Below are 18048 nucleotides of genomic sequence, written 5' to 3'. Positions count from 1 at the left end.
GTTTGGTGTTGGGACCGCAGCCACCCTTCCTCACTTGACCCACCCGCTTGCAGTCCGGCCACATGGGGTGCTTGCCGGCGGCGGACAGCCCAGCACGCGTGTGCCCTCTGCCGTTGCTGCCCTTGAAATCTCCTCCCTGGGTCTAGCTCCAGCCTACACCCCACCCTGCAGGCAGAGGCCTCCCCTCTTCTTTCGGGTCACTGTTCACTTCGTCTTGTAGTTACTGCGTTCTTGCTTCATGCCCCACCCCCAGCTTCCCGCACGACAACCCCCCAACAGAGCCCTGTCCCCATTCCTGACCTGCGGGACCCAGAGGATGGTAAATGGCTGTTGGGTGAAGCCACTGCGTTTCGGGAGAGTTCATTTCACAGCGTCGTCGTGACAACAGATTTACAATAGAGACACAGTTGTGCCACACATAGCTGGGACAGCAGGCCACTGATCGAAGTCAGGGAGCGTCCTGCGTCCTGGGGATGCGGCAGCCAGCGGGAAAACCTGCAACGCCCTAGTGAGCACGAGGTCCCCTCCGGTGAGGGGGACGTCACAAAGCTGGGGGGTAAACAGGTGAACACATGTGATTCTTTTTTTTTTTTTTTTACAGAGAGAGACACAGTGAGAGAGAGAACACAAGCAGGAGGAGTGGGGGAGGGAGAAGCTGGCTCCCCGCCGAGCAGGGAGCCCAGGTAGGGCTCCATCCCCGGACTTCCAGATCATGACCAGAGCCCAAGGCAGACGCTTAACGACTGAGCCCCCCAGGCGCCCCGAATATATGTGATTCTACACGGTCGTCAGAGGTATGAAGCCATGAAAGGGGGGTGAAGAGTCAGGGGGCTCTTATGTCAGTTGATCAGGGAGGGCCTCACTGTACCCCAAAGAACTGGAAACAGAGACTCACACACATACACAGACACGCATATTCACGGCGGCGCTATCCACAGCTGCCGAAAGGTGGAAACAACCCGACAGCAATCCACGAAGAGTGGATTATCAAAATGTGCTCCACGCCCCCCGCGGACTACTACTGGGCCGTAAAGAGGTGTTCTGACACCCGTGAGGACAGGGACGGAGCTGGAGAACGCTCCGCGAAAGAAGCCGGACGCTCAGGTCCACGTCCCTGCCATTCCATTGGCGTGAAATACTCAGAATAGGTGAGTCTGTAGATGGGTGGTTGCCGGGGGCTGGGGGAGGGGAATGGGGGGCTGCTGCTGAACGGGGGTGCGGTTTCCTTCTGGGGGTGACAGCAACGCTTGGAAAGTAGATGCAGGAGGTAGTCGTAGGTCTTGAAAGCACTAAATGCCACCGAACTGTTCACTGAGAAATGGTGGACTGCGTGCCCTGTGAATTTCATCTCAATTTAAATAAAAGGGGACGAGGAGGAGAAACGTGGGGGAAGGGAGGGATGGAGCTGGGTCGTCCACTCCGGTGGGGTCCTCTCCGAGGGAGGGAGACGGGGTGGGGTGGAGCAGGATCCCACCGACCCCCGCTGAGAAGGGGGTGCTCAGGCTGCTGGGTGGGGCTGTAGTCCTCGGAGAAGAAGGCTGCAGATTTGACCCAGCGCAGCCAAGTGCACTTCCCCGAAGTGACAGACCAGGACCCCCTCCAGCTGCGTGCCGGCACCGGCTCCCAGGCCAGGCTGTCACCCCAGCAATCCCCTCTCCAGCTCTGTCTCCCTCCTGTCCTGACACTGGGCAAGGCGAAGTGAAATTCCAGTGACCCTTACAGCGAGGGGATGAATTGCGTTTCCCTCAAACCATATCTTGGGGTCCCAACCCCCAGAACCTCAGAAGAGGACTTGGAGGGACGGCCCTTAAAGAGGTAATCAACTTAAAATGAGGCCAGTGTCTTCATACAGAGAGGAAACTGGGACACACAGAGACACCGGGGATGCCTGAGCACAGAGGAAAGATACAGAGGTCTGCCAGCCAAGGAGAGCGGCCTCAGAAGACCCCGACGGGCTGTCACCTTGATCTCCGACTTCCAGACTCTGGATCTGGGAGAAAATACATTTAAGTTATACAGTCTGTGGAATTTTGCTAAGGCAGTCCTTGCAAAGTGATACGACAAAGGTAGAGCCTTTGTTTTTTTATTTTTTATTTTATTTTATTTTTAAAAAAGATTTATTTATTTGACACCGAGAGAGATTACAAGTAGGCAGAAAGGCAGGCTGGGGCGCGGGGGGTTGGGGAGCAGGCTCCCCGCTGAGCAGAGAGGCCGATGTGGGGCTCGATCCCAGGACCCTGAGACCATGACCTGGACCGAAGGCAGACGCTTAACCCACTGAGCCCCCTGGGCACCCCTATTTTTTTATTATTTTTAAAAAGATTTTATTTATTCATTTCATAGAGAGAGTGAGCACAAGCAGAGGGAAAAGTAGTCTCCCGCCGAGCAGGGAGCCCAATGTGGGGCTCGATCCCAGGACCTTGGGCTCATGCTCTGAGCCGAAGGCAGTCACTTCACTGGCTGAGGCCCCCAGGCATCAGGAAAGGACGCCTCCGTTGGTCTCTTCCTTCAAAGGCTTTCTAACTGAACACACTTAAGAATAGAATCCGGGATGCCTGGGTCCTGGGATCCAGCCCTGCATTGGGCTCCCTGCTCAGTGGGGAGCCTGCTTCTCTCCCTCTCACAATCCCCTTGCTTGTGCTCCCTCTCTCACTGTGTCTCTCTGTCGAATAAATAAAATATTTTTAAAAAGAATAGAATCTAAAGGCCTTTCCATGTCTCACATGGTTCTTCCTGACCGAGCCCTCCTCTGCCCTCACTCAGGACCCCCATCCACGCCAGCCGCCTTGTTGTTCCTGGAGCACCCAGCACTTCCCAGGTCCCAGGACCTTTGCACAGGCTTTCCAGTTCAGTCTTCCTTCCGATGCTTTATCTGGGACCTGATCGCATCCCATCTCCTCAGAGAGGTCTTTCTGGACCATCATATGTAAAATAGCCTCAGTCACCCTCCATCCCTTCCCCCGACGTGACTGTCCACTTCGGGACACTGTGTGCCTGCATAGCTGATGTGTCTACAAGCTGCCTCCTGCTGGTGGATCCCATCAGGGTGGGAATCTCTCCTGTTTCCCCCAGCGTGGGCCCTGCTGATCGCCCCGCAGAAGCCTCGTAGGTCCTTGCGGGGTTGGGGGGGGGTGGGGATGGACCGGCAGGTGGACTAGCTGCTGAACCTGAGGTGTTGGAACCCGGGAAGCTGAGGGGTCGGGAGGGGGAGGAAATGAGGGTGACTTTTTCAGCCCAGGAAATACATAAATACAACCTGGAGTGGAGCCATGGGGTTAAAAAAACCGGATTTTACACGTTTTGGTAACTTTCCCGCACAGCCACGGGCAAGGTCAGGTCCGCTACAGAACTGGCAGGGCCCCGTGCGGCACGAGGACGGGGAGCGCCCCGCTGGAAACCAGCAGGAACTGCGAGAGGCCGACAGCTGAGCCCTGCACCCCTGCAAGCCCTGCACCCAGCCCTGCACCCAGGCCGCGGGCGGGGGCGCGCCCCGGGAGATGCAGGCTGAGTCCGGTTGTTGGCCTCGCGGTGGGCTAGGTTCACCGGGACGCTGCTTTCCTTTTCCTGCCAGGACGCGGTGACGTCACCGCGCTGACACGGTCCGTCCACGCGCAGGCGACCCGCCGGACCTAGGGCTTCGAGGCCCCGCACTGTGGCCCAGCACGACGATTTCGGGGCGACGGCGCACGCTCGCTCTTGCTTCTTGTCCGGCCTTCCGGCCCTGCCTGGGTTTGCAGAAAGGAGCGCGCGCCACGAGCAAAGCCGTCCTTCTCCGAGCTCCGGGCTCCCCCGCGCGCGCCCCGCCCACCCTGCCCCGCCCCGCCCCTCGCCCCGCCCCGCGGCCGCCCCGTGTGCGCATGCGCGGGCCGTTGGAGGGCCGGAACTCGGTTTCCGGGCTGCGCGGCCGGCGGAGCGCGTTGGACGAGGCGCCGGACGTCGCGCGGCGGTGGCGGCCGGCGGCGAAGCTGGAGCGGCGGTGGCGGCGGCGGCGGGAGGCCGGGGCTGAGGCCGGGGCCGAGGCTTCGAGGCCCGCGGGGCGGCAGGCGGCGGCGGCGGCGGCCCGGGGCTCGAGCCCGGAGACGGGAGCGGCCGCCATGGCCGAGAGCATCGTGAGTGGGGCGGGGGCGGGAGCGGGGCGCGGGGATGAGGCAGCAGATTCACCGGCGCGGCCTGTGGGGCGGCGGCCAGTCCCCGGCCGCTCCCGTCCCCGGCCCGGGCTCGCGGCCTCCGGTGCCGCCGCTCCGCGACCGCCGGCTCCGCGGGCTCCGCCGGGCCGGGTGCGGGGCCGGAGCGGGGCCGGAGCGGGGCCGGAGCGGGGCCGGTGCGGGGCCGGAGCGGGGCCGGTGCGGGCGGCCGTCGGAAGCGGGGCGCGCCCCGGCCTGGGCTCGAGGCCCCGCGGGGAGGGCGCTGCGGCCGCGGCGGCTGCGGGGACGGGACCCCGGCGGCGGCTGCGGGTCCGGGCGCGCGGGACGCGGTGACAGACACCTGTTGGCGGACGAGGCGCTTCCGAGCGGTCGGGGGTCGCCGCACCCGCACCCGCGCCCGCGCCCGCGCCCGCGCCGTGAAGGAGGCCGGCGAAAGGGCGAAAAGTAAACCCGCAGCCCGCACCGCCGCGGTGTCCGGCCGCCGCTTCCCCTCACGCGCGGTGGGTCTGGGCGCGGCCCGCGTGAACGTTAGGGCAGGTCCGTCTCCCGCGACGCACTCCGGGCCCCTCCGTCCGAGGGTCCCGCGCAGCCGGGAGCCTGGGTGTCTGCGGGGCCGGGGCCGCGTCTTCCGGATCTCGTCTGCGGAGTCCGGGCCGCTGCAGGTGGCGGGGGACGGCGTGTCGGTGCGGGGCCGCTCAGGCCTGCCGGGTCCTGCCCTCGTCCCACGTGCTCTGACGGACGGTCACAGAGTCTCCCACAGAGGGACCAAGCGCTTTTTTTTAAGATTTTATGTATTTATTTGACAGACAGAGATCACAAGTAGCAGAGAGGCAGAGAGAGAGAGAGGCAGGGAGGAAGCCGGCTCCCCGCCGAGCAGAGAGCCCGATGCGGGGCTCGATCCCAGGGCCCTGAGATCACGACCTGAGCCGAAGCCAGAGAGGCCTTAACCAACTGAGCCACCCGGGCGCCCCAAATCTTTTTAAAAAGATTTTGTTTTTATGTCTTCTCTACAGTCAGTGTGGGGCTTGAACCCACAACACAAAATCAAGAGTTGCAGTCCTCCTAGGCTGAGCCACCCAGGCACCCCAGTGAAAGTCTATTTATTTATTTGACAGAGAGACACAGCGAGAGAGGGAACACAAGCAGGGGAAGCAGGAGAGGGAGAAGCAGGCTTCCTGTGGAGCAGGGAGTCCGATGTGGGACTTGATCCCAGGACCTTGAGATCATGACCTGAGCTGAAGGCAGACACTTAACGACTGAGCCACCCAGGTGCCCTGAAAATCTTTTTGTTTTTTTTAAAAGACTTTATTTATTTGACACAGATAGAGAGACCGCGAGAGAGGGAATACAAGCAGGGGGAGTGGGACAGGGAGAAGCAAACTTCCCCCTGAGCAGGGAGCCTAATGCAGGGCTTGATCGCAGGGCCCCAGGATCACAGCCTGAGCCAAAGGCAGATGCCCAACCAACTAAGCCACACAGTCGCCCTGAAAAATCTTTTTTTTTTTTTTAATATTTATTTACTTTACAGAGAGAGAGATCACAAGTAAGCAGAGAGGCAGGCAGAGAGAGAGGGGGAAGCAGGGTCCCCGCTGAGCAGAGAGCCCGATGCAGGGCTGGATCCCAGGAGCCTGGGATCATGACTGAGCTGAAGGCGGAGGCTTAACCTACTGAGCCACCCAGGCCCCTGAAAATTTTTCAAAAACAATGGCTTAAGACATTTTTCATATGTAAAGGTATTTGTTTTTTTTTTAAGTGTTTGTTTTCAGTGCAGCGCACAGCGCAGTAACGGCTGGGACGAGGCGCCGCCGTGCCCACTTGGTGGTGGCGGTGGTGGTTCCTGACTGGCTTTCTTCCCCTCGGGTGGTTGGCGCATCGTCTGCCCCTGTTTTCGGCAGGGCATGCCTTTTCACGCTCCCTGATGAGAGCAGGAACTTGTGCAGTTGGCCAGAGTAACTCACCCACCGTCAGAAGGACTTTGATCGGTATAAAAATCAAGTCCTAGAAGGTGGTGCTCTGTGTGCAGTGTTCCAGGCCTGCCGGCCGTTTCAGGATTGCCATAAAAGTATTTTTTTAAAACCCTGGTATGTTTACCATGATGTTAAACACCTTTATTTCTTTCAGTTTTTCTATTAAAGGTAAAACCTAACAAATTAGAAGATACCCTATGATTCTTTCAGATCATCCTGATCTTTGCATATAGATTTTAGAACAACACTCATTTTGTTCTCTTTTTTATTTTTTATTTTTATTATTTTTTTAATCAATCAGATGTGTTTTAAATTTTTTACTTATTTTTTAAGTTGTCTCTACACCCAATGTGGGACTTGAACTCAAAACCCTGAGATCCAGAGTTGGATGCTTCACTGACTAAGCAAGCCAGGAGCCCCCAAAGAGATTTTTTTTTCTTTTTAAGATTTTATTTATTTATTTGACAGAGATCACAAGCAGGCAGAGAGGCAGGCAGAGAGAGGGAGAAGCAGGCTCCCCGTTGAGCAGAGAGCCCGATGCGGGACTCCATCCCAGGACCCTGGGATCACGACCTGAGCCGAAGGCAGAGGCTTTAATCCACTGAGCCACCCAGGCGCCCCCCAAAGAGATCTTTTTTAACGAACCCAGTCATTCATGATTCATAAAGGGTGTTGTTGTTGTTGTTGTTTTGCTGTTGTATTATTGTTTCTGTAAATCCAAAAGGAAATAATGGTTAAACATTTTTCTGAGTGAAATGACCATAGTTGAGAGTTAGGGCCGTCCTGTCAGGAAGACCTTGCGTGGGTTGAGAATCTCATGCCTCTGCTGCTCTTTTCAAAGCACCTGGTGTTGCTTGGGGAGAGGGAGAGGTTTGGCTCTAAGTTTCGGTGACCCAGATACTGAAAGACCCGCGGGTGTTAGTCTCAGTCAGATCAGGAACTTACTAGTCTGTGCAGTAACCACCTTGTTTCATTTGTGACAGATAATTCGTGTCCAGTCCCCAGACGGGGTGAAGCGGATCACAGCCACCAAGAGAGAAACAGCGGCAGCATTTTTGAAAAAGGTAGCGGTGGCGTGGGTTTGCGCCCTCCCCCCCTGCTGCTTCCTCCCCATCTAGACCCGTCCCTGACTCGCCCACTCCCTGGTTCACAGTCTCGGACTCGCTCTTCTCCACCATGACTGGATTGATCCAGGGTGCATTGCATCACTGACCCTGGCTTACTGCCAGGGTGGCAGAAAAGGGTCCAAGGGTGCGTGTAGAAGTATGTCACAAGACTAGCACTTAGGAGAGTGAAAAATTGGAAAGATTAGAGAGCGAAACACTTGAATTGTCTGTTAAAGGAAAATTGTTAAAAACGTACAGAATGATTCCCACTTTATTTTATTTTATTTTTTAATTTAAAGATTCTGCCTATTCATTTGAGAGAGAGACAGACAGAGAAGGTGAGCAGGGGAGAGAGGCGGAGGCGGAGGGAGAAGCAGACGCCCCAGACTCCGCGCTGAGCTGAAGGCAGGCACCTGACCATCTGAGCCTCCCATGCGTCCCAGTCCCACTTCGTTAGAAAATCAGAGGCACGGGGGCGCCTGCGTGCCTCAGTCCGTTACGCGTCTGACTCTTGATCTCAGCTCAGGTCATGATCTCAGGGTCCAGGCATCGAGCCCCACTTCAGGCTCCCTGGTTCGCACAGAGTCTGCTTCTCTCCTTTTTCCTCTTTCTCTCTCTCGAATAAATAAATAGAAAGAAAGTGAGGGCCACATACATAGATCGGTTATGAGTTTATAGAACGCAAATGGGAAAGCCCAGCCGGACTGCAGAAGGGTCTCCCTGGGAGGAGCGCCCTGCAGTAAGGAGCGGCTTGTGATTTATGCTTCATAGCAGGCGTGAGCGGACTGTGGCCCGCGGCGCGACCTCCTGTTCTTTTTCCCCTTGGCATACGGATTTCCTTTCCCTGACTTGCTTTTTTTTTTTAAGATTTTATTTATTTAGTTAGTCACAGGAGCTGGGGGAGGGGCAGAGGGAGAGAGGCGGGAGAAAGAATCTCCAGAAGACTCTGAGCTAAGCATGGAGCCCATGGGGGGTTCAGTCCCTTGACCCTGACTGAGAGCATGACCTGAGCTGAAACCAAGAGTTGGTTGCTTAACTGACTCAGCCACTCAGGTGCCCCTATTTTTGTAAATAAAGTTTTTTTTTTTTTTTTTTTAATTTTTAAATTTTATTTATTTTTTAAAGGTTTTGACCTGAGCCGAAAGCAGAGCTGAGGCTCCTGGGTGTCCCTGACAGGGAAATTTCTTAAACTTAAATTTGTAATAACCGTGTAGGAACATGATTTTGTTTTTAACTTGAGGCATTCGTGCTTGATACCAAATGTGGAGTTGTCAAACAGGTCAAATTCAGAAGGTTTCCGAGATAACAGCGGGACCTTGTGGTTCTCACTTTTATTTGCACCAGTAGGATTCCTGAAATGCTTGTATTTCCTCCCGGACAGTTCATGGCTGCCTCGCCCAGGGAGACAGCGTGACAGCCAGTCACTGGGAGGGCTGGGCTTGGGGGTTTAGTTGGTCTTGTTTTTAAAGATTTTATTTATTTACTTCTCAGAGAGAGAGAGGGCGTGAGCAGGAGTGCAGCAGGCACAGGGAGAAGCAGGCTCCCCGCTGAGCCAGGACCCTGAGCCTAAGGCAGACACTTCACTGACTGAGCCCCCAGGCACCCCTCTAGTTTGGTTTTGGCCACTTGGTCTCTGGAGCCGTCCCCACCGCAGTAATGAGTGCTTAGAGGAGGTGAATCCTCACAAACAAACGTGTATTACTCTGAAATTTTTTCCCCTCAAGTGAAGATCCTTTCTTCTGATTACTGGGATAATATGCATTAATTCTGAAAGGCTAAAACAATTCAGAGAAGTATAAAAAGTAAGAATCAGTTGAAATTTTACTGCTCAGAAATAACCGTTAACATGGCATGTTTCGGGGTGTCTCGGCTCAGTCGGTGAAGCGTCTGAGCCTTCAGCTCAGATCATGATCCCGAAGTCCTGGGATCGAGTCCACGTCGGGCTCCTTGCTCGGTGGGGAGCCTGCTTCTTCCTCTGCCTGCCACCTCCCCTGCTTCTGCCATGCTCGCTCTCTTTAAAAAAAACCCAAAGCATAGCGTGTCTTTAGAGCCCACATGTTTGTACACACATACTTACATGTACAGACTTTTGCAAAAATGGGATTGTGCTGTGCCGTGAACGTACTTTGTCAAATCTAAGACATTATTGAGTTTAAGAAGCCGTGTTTAGGGGTGCCTGGGTGGCTCAGTGGGTTAAGCCGCTGCCTTCGGCTCGGGTTGTGATCTCAGGGTCCTGGGGTCGAGCCCCGCATCGGGCTCTCTGCTCAGCGGGGAGCCTGCTTCCTCCTCTCTCTGCCTGTCTCTCTGCCTGCCTCTCTGCCTACTTGTGATCTGTGTCTGTCAAATAAATTAAAAAAAAAAAAAAAAAAGAAGAAGCCCTGTTTATGTGTGATTAGGAAAGAAAAAAATACTTTCCCACCTATTTTCCTTTGTCATTTAGATTTTATACTTACGTAAAGCTTTTTCCGACTTATTTGGAAATTTATTTTAATCACGTGTTATTCTTCTGCGTCCATGAGAAGGAAAGTCTAAGTGAAATCAGTTGGGTAACATCTCCCAACCGTGTCACAGTCAGAGTCGGGCCCCTCTGAGCCGGTGTCTCTCTGGCTGGCGCTGTGCTCACCCCCCGCAGAGAGTCCTCTGTAGGGAGGCTCGGTGCCGGCCGCCGACACCTGTTCTGCAGGTGCACGTGCTGGGTTTCTCTCCGGGTTACTAGCAGGGCATGACAGCCCTAAATCCTCCATTTTTTCCTTGACTGAGCATTAAGTGGCTTGTTTGACAGAAATGTTGCGGGATGACAGTTGTCCAGCTGTGCCGCGTGGATGGCAGGTTCCCAGGAGCCCAGGCGGTCACCTGTGTGCCCTGCGGCCGCACAGGCAGGCACTGGGGCACGTATTGTTCCCAAGGTGCATCTTTTCCAGGGGTGTTAGGATAATTTTTTTTTTTTTTATTAAAATCTTTTTTTTTAATATTTTATTTATTTATTTGACAGAGAGAAATCACAAGTAGATGGAGAGGCAGGCAGAGAGAGAGAGAGGGAAGCAGGCTCCCCGCTGAGCAGAGAGCCCGATGCGGGGACTCAATCCGAGGACCCCGAGATCATGACCTGAGCCAAAGGCAGCGGCTTAACCCACTGAGCCACCCAGGCGCCCCGGTGTTAGGATAATTTGTAGTCCCGGTGTTTTTTTACTTGACAATAAATTAAGGAATGGTTTTATGTCAGTAAATGGAGATTTGTATCATTTTAAAAACAGCACATAACAGGGAAGCCTGGGTATCTTACTTGGTTAAGCATCCTGCTCTTGCTTTCGGCTCAGGTCATGATCTCAGGGTTATGACCTTGAGCCCCGAGTTGGGGCCAAGCTGGATGTGGAGTCGGCTTGAGATCTGTGCCTTTCCCTTTGCCGCCCCCACCCCCGCCCCGCTCTCGTCCGTGTGCGTGCTCACTCTCGCTCGCTCTCTCCCAGAAGAAATAAATAACACATAACGGGGTGCCAGGCTGGCTTAGTTGGGAGAGGGTGTGACTCTTGGTCTTGGGCTGGTGGGTTTGAGCCCCACGTCGGGTGTAGAGATTATTTAAAATTTAAAAAAAAAAGTATAACATAAAATTTGTCATCGAAACCAATTTTTTTTTTTTTTCAAAGATCTTATTTTTTTGAGAGAGAGCATGAGAGGGGAGAAGGTTGGAGGGAGAAACAGGCTCTCCGTGGAGCTGCGAGCCTGATGTGGGACTTGATCCCAGGACGCTGGGGTTGTGACCTGAGCCGAAGGCAGTTGCTGAACCCACTGAGCCACCCAGGCGCCCCAAAACCAGTTTTTAAAGTAATGTCTGTACCCACCCTGAGGCTTGAACTTGTGACGCTGAGATCAAGAGTTGCGTGCTTCTCCACTGAGCCAGCCGGTGCCCCTGGCCTAAACCGTCTCTCCGCCCGCGGTTCCCTCGTGTGAAGTAATTCACGTGGTCGTTAGGACCATCCCTTGCCAGAACTTTCTCATCTTGCAGATCTGAAACTGTGTTCAACAGCAGCCCTCCCTTATCCCCCGCCCCAGTCCGTGGTTTCGGCCATCCCGTTTTGTGTCTTCCGGACCTCTTCCCGCGTTTCCTACCCGGATCGTGGTCATCGTCGGAAGTTCGTCACTGGCTGTGGGTGCGCACGGGGGCTCGCGGTGCCCCCCGTTCCCTCCGACGAGGCTGCGGACGCGGCTGGCTCAGCTCGCTGTTCTGCACACGGAGTGCCTCGATCGCGGCCGTTCGCAGGTGGGAGGCGGTGGATGCCGCCGAGGCTGCCTCCCAGGGTCCGAGAGTCGCCGTTGTCTTGAGGCCGCCCAGCGCCGCTCCTGCCGCGGCTCCTCAGACCGCGAGCCTCCCCGGGCGGCTCCTGCCGGCTGTCTTGCTCAGCAGCAGCACCCCTGCCTCCGGTCGCTGTGGGGCTGCTGCTGTCCCTCCCCGGCTTGGGCTGGAGGGTGGCTCCAGCCTGTCCTCATGACCTCCGCCGTCTGTGCCCGCCTTTCTCCTTGTTGTTGTTTCTAACCATGAAGTAAGCCACGTCCTAAGAAACGGTTGGCAAATCCGGACAAAGGCCTGATGGTGAAGGAGGGGTGCGGCCGGCGCTGCAGGGTCACGGCCTCCCCCGCTCCCTGACGCCTCTGGCGCCGATGGGGACGGCTTCCCCTTGCTGCGTTGTGCCACCTCAGCGTGCGCGCCGAGACCCTACGCTGTAGTTCTGCTCGGTTTTGACGTGAGCGGGTCCTGCTGTGCTGCCTTCTCGCCTCCTTCGGTTCTGAGCGTGGGGGTTTGACTCCGCACTGCGCGTCTGCTTTTACGACCGCGGTTTTACGCACAGTTCACCTCGGGTGTGTGTAGAACGTTTGTAAGATTTTATTTTATTATTTTTTTTAAGATTTTATTTATTTGTCAGAGAGAGAGAGAGAGAGCAAGCACAGGCAGAGAGAGTGGCAGGCAGAGTCAGAGGGAGAAGCAGGCTCCCTGCGGAGCAAGGAGCCCGATGTGGGACTCGATCCCAGGACGCTGGGATCATGACCTGAGCCGAAGGCAGCTGCTTAACCCACTGAGCCACCCAGGCGTCCCCGTTTTTAAGATTTTAAAGATTTTTTTTTTTTTTTTTTTTTGAGAGACCGCGAGAGACCGAGAGAGTGTGCTGCGGTGGGGGTGGGGGCGCAGACGGAGGGGGAGAGAGTCTTCAACAGACTCTGCGGGGCTTCGTCTCCGGACCCCGAGATCATGACCTGAGCTGACACGAAGAGTCGGGCGCTCACCTGACTGTGCCGCCCAAGCGCGCGGTTAAGATTTTAACGATGCTTTTATGAGACTCTGATAAACTTTTTTTTTAAGTTGTTGGTCCCCTGTGTTAGATTTCTGTATCTTTAGGTAAAGGACTCAAAATTCAGGAGTGCCTGGGGGGCTCAGTCGTTAACCGTCTCTTCCTTCCACTCAGGTCATGATCTGGGGTCCTGGGATCGAGCCCCGTGTCGGGCTCCCTGGGGAAAGAGGCAGGGAAACCTGCTTCTCCCTCTCTCACTGTGTCTCTCTCTGTCACATGAACAAATTATTTAAAAAGAAAAGAAACCAAACTCAAAAGTTGATAGAAGCAGTTACGTTTGCGGGAGTAGCATAACAAGCGATACATCTGTTTCTGCGTCTCAGAGGTGGGACTCCATGTGGGGCGCACTACGGCTGCTGTCGTACTTGAAAAGGCAGTTGGAGGCGCCTGGGCGGTGCAGTCGGTCAAGTGGCTGACTCCGCTTTCGGCTCAGGTCACGCTCTCCTGGTCGGGAGACTGAGCCCGGCATTGGGCTCTGCGTCCGCCGTGCAGTCTGCGGAGGTTCTCTCTCCCTCTGCCCCTCCCCCGTGCCCTCCTGTGCGCTCTAAGATAAACAAATCTTTTTTTTATTTTATTTTATTTTATTTATTTATTTGACAGATCACAGGTAGGTGGAGAGGCTGGCAGAGAGAGAGACAGAGAGAGAGAGGGAAGCAGGCTCCCTGCTGAGCAGAGAGCCCGATGCGGGACTCGATCTCAGGACCCTGAGATCATGACCTGAGCCGAAGGCAGCGGATTAACCCACTGAGCCACCCAGGCGCCCCAAGATAAACAAATCTTAAAAATAAAAAAAGACCGCTCTATCTCCGTCCTTATGGGGAGTGTAAACGCTGGTCATGCGGTCCCAGGGCACTTACCTTTATCCAGAAGGCTGCCCCACAATAGCCCCTGCCCCATTTTGGAAACTCCTTTTCATCTTGGGCGTAGTATGGTAGCTTTCAGGAAGCTCACACTTGTGGCGAAAGCTTTCTTGTTTTGGAAATCGCTTGGAGGGTGTTGGGTACAGAGAAGCATGATGGGTTTGCGGAATAGCTGCCACAGTTAGTTCGTTTCAGTTTATATCTAAGCTATTGCAGAGAAGAGTCAAAGTCATTATTTTCAGTCTTTTGTCTTAATTTTTATTGCAGTTGGGAATATAAATTTCATGGTCTTAATTTGCTGATGCTTTCTTTTTTAAATTTTTAATTTAATTTATTTTTTAAATTTAAAAAAAATTTTTTTTTTTTATTTGACAGATCACAAGTAGGCAGAGGCAGGCAGAGAGAGACGGGGAAGCAGGCTCCCTGCTGAGCAGAGAGCCCGATGCGGGACTCGATCCCAGGACCCTGAGATCATGACCTGAGCTGAAGGCAGCGGCTTAACCCACTGAGCCACCCAGGCGCCCCTCTTTTCTTTTTTTTTAAAAATACCTTAGGGGCATCTGGGTGGCTCAGTGGGTTAAGCTGCAGCCTTCGGCTCAGGTCGTGATCTCAGGGTCCTGGGATCGAGTCCCGCGGGCTCTCTGCTCAGCGGGGAGCCTGCTTCCCTCTCTCTCTCTCTCTCTGCCTGCCTCTCTGACTACTTGTGATCGCTCTCTGACAAATTAAAAAAAAAAAAAACTTAAAAAGAATTCATTTGACAGAGAGGCAGTCAGGGGTCAAGGGGAAGCAGACTCCCTGCTGAGCAGAGAGCCTAATGTGGGACTCCATCCCAGGACCCTGAGACCATGACCGGAGCCAAAGGCAGAGGCTGAACCCACCGATCCACCCAGGTGCCCCCCACCTTTTTTTATTAAAAAAAAAAAATTATTTGACACAGAGATACTGTAGGAGGGAACACAGGCAGGGCAATGGGGAGGGAGAAGCAGGCTTCCTGCGGAGGAGGGAGACAGACGCGGGGCTCGATCCCAGGACTCCCCAGTCATGACCTGAGCCGAAGGCAGACGCCTAATGACTGAGCTCCCCCGGGTGCCCCTTAAGGACCATTTCTTATTATCACTTTGAGAATTTCAGAATGAGAAGATGGAGTTACTTGTAATTCATGTATTTAAAATCTGTGGGAAATGAGGTTAGTATGTAAAGCTAATCATTAAATCAAGTCTTTTTTCTCATAGTGAGTAAGTAGTAGGTTTTACCAATAATTCCATGTCAAAGGGGAAATTGGCTGAAAAGGAGCAGGTTGGACTAGGCAGAAATGGTATTTCGCTGACTCAGGGAAATACGCAGAACTCCTCTCTGGTCTCGTCCCTGACCTGCACTGTCTCCGTCAGAGTTCTCATGGCAGCCCCCCTTAATTGGTTTCTCTGTTAATTATTCAAACGTAGTTGACTGCGGTTCTCTTTGAAAGCCAATCACAGGACATTCCATGTGATGGTTCCGGATTGTGTAGTCGAGAGCTCTCGTCCTAGTCTCCGTCTTACGTGTCCTTCCGGTATTTTCTCTGGGTCTGACCCAATCTGGTGTCCTGCTCTTCAGCCTCGAGTTCCTGGCGAGGGGGCTTGCTGCTGACACCCCCTCAGGTTTTGTTGGCCCGACAGCATTTTCCGTTCGCTTTTGTATGCAGAGGGTGTTTTTGCCAGATACAGAAATCTGAGTTGACAGATTTTTATTCCCTCTCAGCACTTTGAAGGTGTCATTCTATTGTCCTCTGGTCTCCATTGATCTCCAGCTGTCAGCGGTGTGACCCTGACGCAGGCACCAAGCGGCCGTTTATTATGTGCCCACTTGAGGGTTGCTGAACTTTCTGGATTTGTTACTCTGTACTTGTCATCACCTTTGAGGTTTTCAGCCATTCGTTCTTCAAATACTTTTCAGTCCTTTCCTTATTTTATTGTCCTCAGGATCGTTTGATGTCCTAGGAGGTCATAAGGTTCTCGTCATTTTTCTTTAAAATCTCTGTCTTCAGACTGTGCAGATTCTTGAAGTTTGTCTGCAGGCTGATTGCCTCCTCCTGCTGCGTCTCCCGTCCGCTGACCGGCCCGGCCAGCGTTTCCCGTTTCAGTTCCTGTTTTCTGTTGTGGAACTTCATTTCATTCCACTTGATTATTTGATTCTCTGCTGAGACTCCTGGTCTCTTCGTGTGTTTGCCTCTACTCTGTTGACCCCTGAGCGTTGAGGTACAACTTGGACTGCTCTCCTGGCCCCAGACTGCAGTGCTCACGGGCTGCTGATGCCTGGCCGGGCACCCCCTCAGTCTCGGCGTTAAAGGGAAGACCCGTCTTTTCCTTCGGTCTTCCTTCTCCTGCACCCTCTTCCGTGCCTCCTTGCCGGTGTGGTCTTCCTCCTGTCCCCCCAGTTCTGCAGCCAGAAGTCTGAACCCCGCGCTGACGCCCTCCCTTTCCCTCAGTCCGTTCTGCCCCGTTCCCACGTGAGCACGGGCTGTAGATTGTGGTGGTTGGAAGGTTGCTTCTCCCTCCATCTCCCTCGGCCTGGCCTTGACCGAGCCCGGCTCCTCTGGGCCCGGCAGCCGGCTCTCCTGTTTCCTCTTCCCACCTCCAGCAGAGTATCCATGAGAAGTAAGCCTCACGGCTTGGCCACCCCCTGCTCTCAGCTCCTGTGGCTTCCACGGCTCCTGGGCTGGAGGACAGACTCCTCCGAGCCCACAGGGCGCCATCTCCCTTGCCGTGCTTGTCTCTCACCGCTTCCTTCTTGCCCGCGGGGCTCTGGCCCGACCGGCCTCTCCCTTCCCAACCCTTCCCCGCAACTCAGCCCTCGTGCTTCTCCTCTTGCCCGCACTGTTCTTTCTCCGCTCCGAGTCCGGCTGCAGCCCCTTCCCCGGGGGTTCTGCTCAGACGCGTTCCTCAGAGGCCTTCTCTGTCCTGCCGCGGGGCCGGCCCCTCCTCTGCTGCCCTCTCTTCCCTTCGTTCCCCTGCCGGTCCGCGCCTGTGGTTCTCGCCGCGTAGCTTTCTCCCCGCTTTGATGGCAGGAACCTGGTCTGTATTCATTCACTGTCGTGTTCTGAGCATCCAGAATGGAGCTGGCCCTTGGGACTGCTTACTGTTTGGGAAGTGAGGGAGCGAGCGTTCGCGGCCCCTGGCGCAGGGCCTGGTGTGGGAGCTCGTGGTCAGCACTGACCGGGAGGCACCATTCTTCGCCTGTTTTTCTTCTCTTAGGTTTCAAAATTGGAATTTTTTTTTCTTTTTTCCTCTGTTTTTTTTTTAGATTTATTTATTTGAAAGAGAGAACATGAGCAGGAGAATGGGTAGAGGGAGAAGCAGGCTCCCTGTTGAGCAGGGAGCCCACCGCAGAATTCGATCCCAGGACCCAGAGATCATGACCTGAGCCGAAGGCAGACGCTTCACTGACGGAGCCCCCCAGGCGCCCCTGGAACTGGGTTTTTACAATTCATTTCAAAAGTAGAAGTTAAACTTGCCAGATGCAGCTGTGACTTTTGCTTGCCTCAGACTCTTCCATGTGTCCTGTAGCCTTCTCATTTTCACAGAGCTTTGCTTCTGTTTGGCCACTTTTCTCATTTTACTTGACATCTGTGTGGGCAGTACGGATTCCTCACAAGCGACCAAAATCACAAGAGGAATTTGGTTCCCGAGGAGCAGTTCTAAATTTAGTGAGCGTTGTTCTAGTATCGTCTGGTGCGTGTGTGGCCAGAGTAGTGATACTCCAATATTTGTCTCAACATGTGTTTTTTGGGGCTTTGTTTTAGGTCGCAAAGGAGTTTGGTTTCCAAAACAACGGCTTCTCAGTTTACATCAATAGAAACAAGACGGGAGAGATCACAGCATCGTCGACCAAATCCCTCAGTCTGCTCAAAATCCAGTAAGTGCTGGGAGGGGACGACGCAGTGGGAGGGGCGACCGCAGGGCCCCCCGCGGCTGCTCGGCGCTGCGGGTGCCCCTCCATGCCACCATGTTTCCTGGGGGTCGTCAGCTGGCGCGCTGAAGGTGCTGCTCCTTTTGTGCCGAGCTCATGGACTCGCAGCCGGGGACGTGTGTCCCTGAGAGGAGAGGGTGCCGGGCGCGGGCGCGCTTCTGCTGCACACTCAGCTCCTCCTCTGCGGGGGGGACCTTGAACGGAGCTGCGTGCGGTTCTACCCCGGGGCTGCTGGCTGGCCGGGAGGGGCCGGTGCCCACACGACGTTTCTTGGTGGCGGGGTCCCCTGAGCTCCTCCGCGGCAGTTGGTCATGTCAGTGGCGTTTCCAGAAGGTCCAGCCGCTGCCCACTCTTGTAGTCTCGCTGGTGTGCGGCCACGTCGCTCAGGCGCGCGTTCCTGCCGCCAGCATGGGGCCGAGCGGTTGTGGCCCAGACGGCATGGCCTGCAGAGCCGGGGATGTTTACTGCTGGGCTTTTTTTTTTTTTATTTAAAGATTTTATTTATTTATTTGACAGACAGAAATCACAAGTAGACAGAGAGGCAGGCAGAGAGAGAGAGAGGGAAGCAGGCTCCCTGCTGAGCAGAGAGCCCGATGCGGGCCTCGATCCCAGGACCCTGAGATCATGACCTGAGCCGAAGGCAGCGGCTTAACCCACTGAGCCACCCAGGCGCCCTACTGCTG

General features: G+C 54.7%; 1 protein-coding gene across 1 annotated transcript in view; it reads left to right on the top strand.

The window, feature by feature from the left end:
- The first annotated feature begins 3976 nt into the window (after positions 1-3976).
- NPLOC4 (NPL4 homolog, ubiquitin recognition factor) overlaps positions 3977-18048 on the top strand; it is a 56328-nt gene continuing 42256 nt past the window's right edge. The window contains exons 1-3 of the mRNA XM_032322122.1: positions 3977-4109; positions 7096-7176; positions 17199-17311. Of these exons, the coding sequence (XP_032178013.1) occupies positions 4095-4109; positions 7096-7176; positions 17199-17311 (209 nt within the window). The 5' untranslated portion in view covers positions 3977-4094. The remainder of the gene's footprint in view (positions 4110-7095; positions 7177-17198; positions 17312-18048) is intronic.

This window comes from Mustela erminea, chromosome 18, assembly GCF_009829155.1.
Source record: "Mustela erminea isolate mMusErm1 chromosome 18, mMusErm1.Pri, whole genome shotgun sequence".
Lineage (NCBI taxonomy): Eukaryota > Metazoa > Chordata > Mammalia > Carnivora > Mustelidae > Mustela > Mustela erminea.
This window is presented reverse-complemented; position numbering and strand designations above follow the sequence as displayed.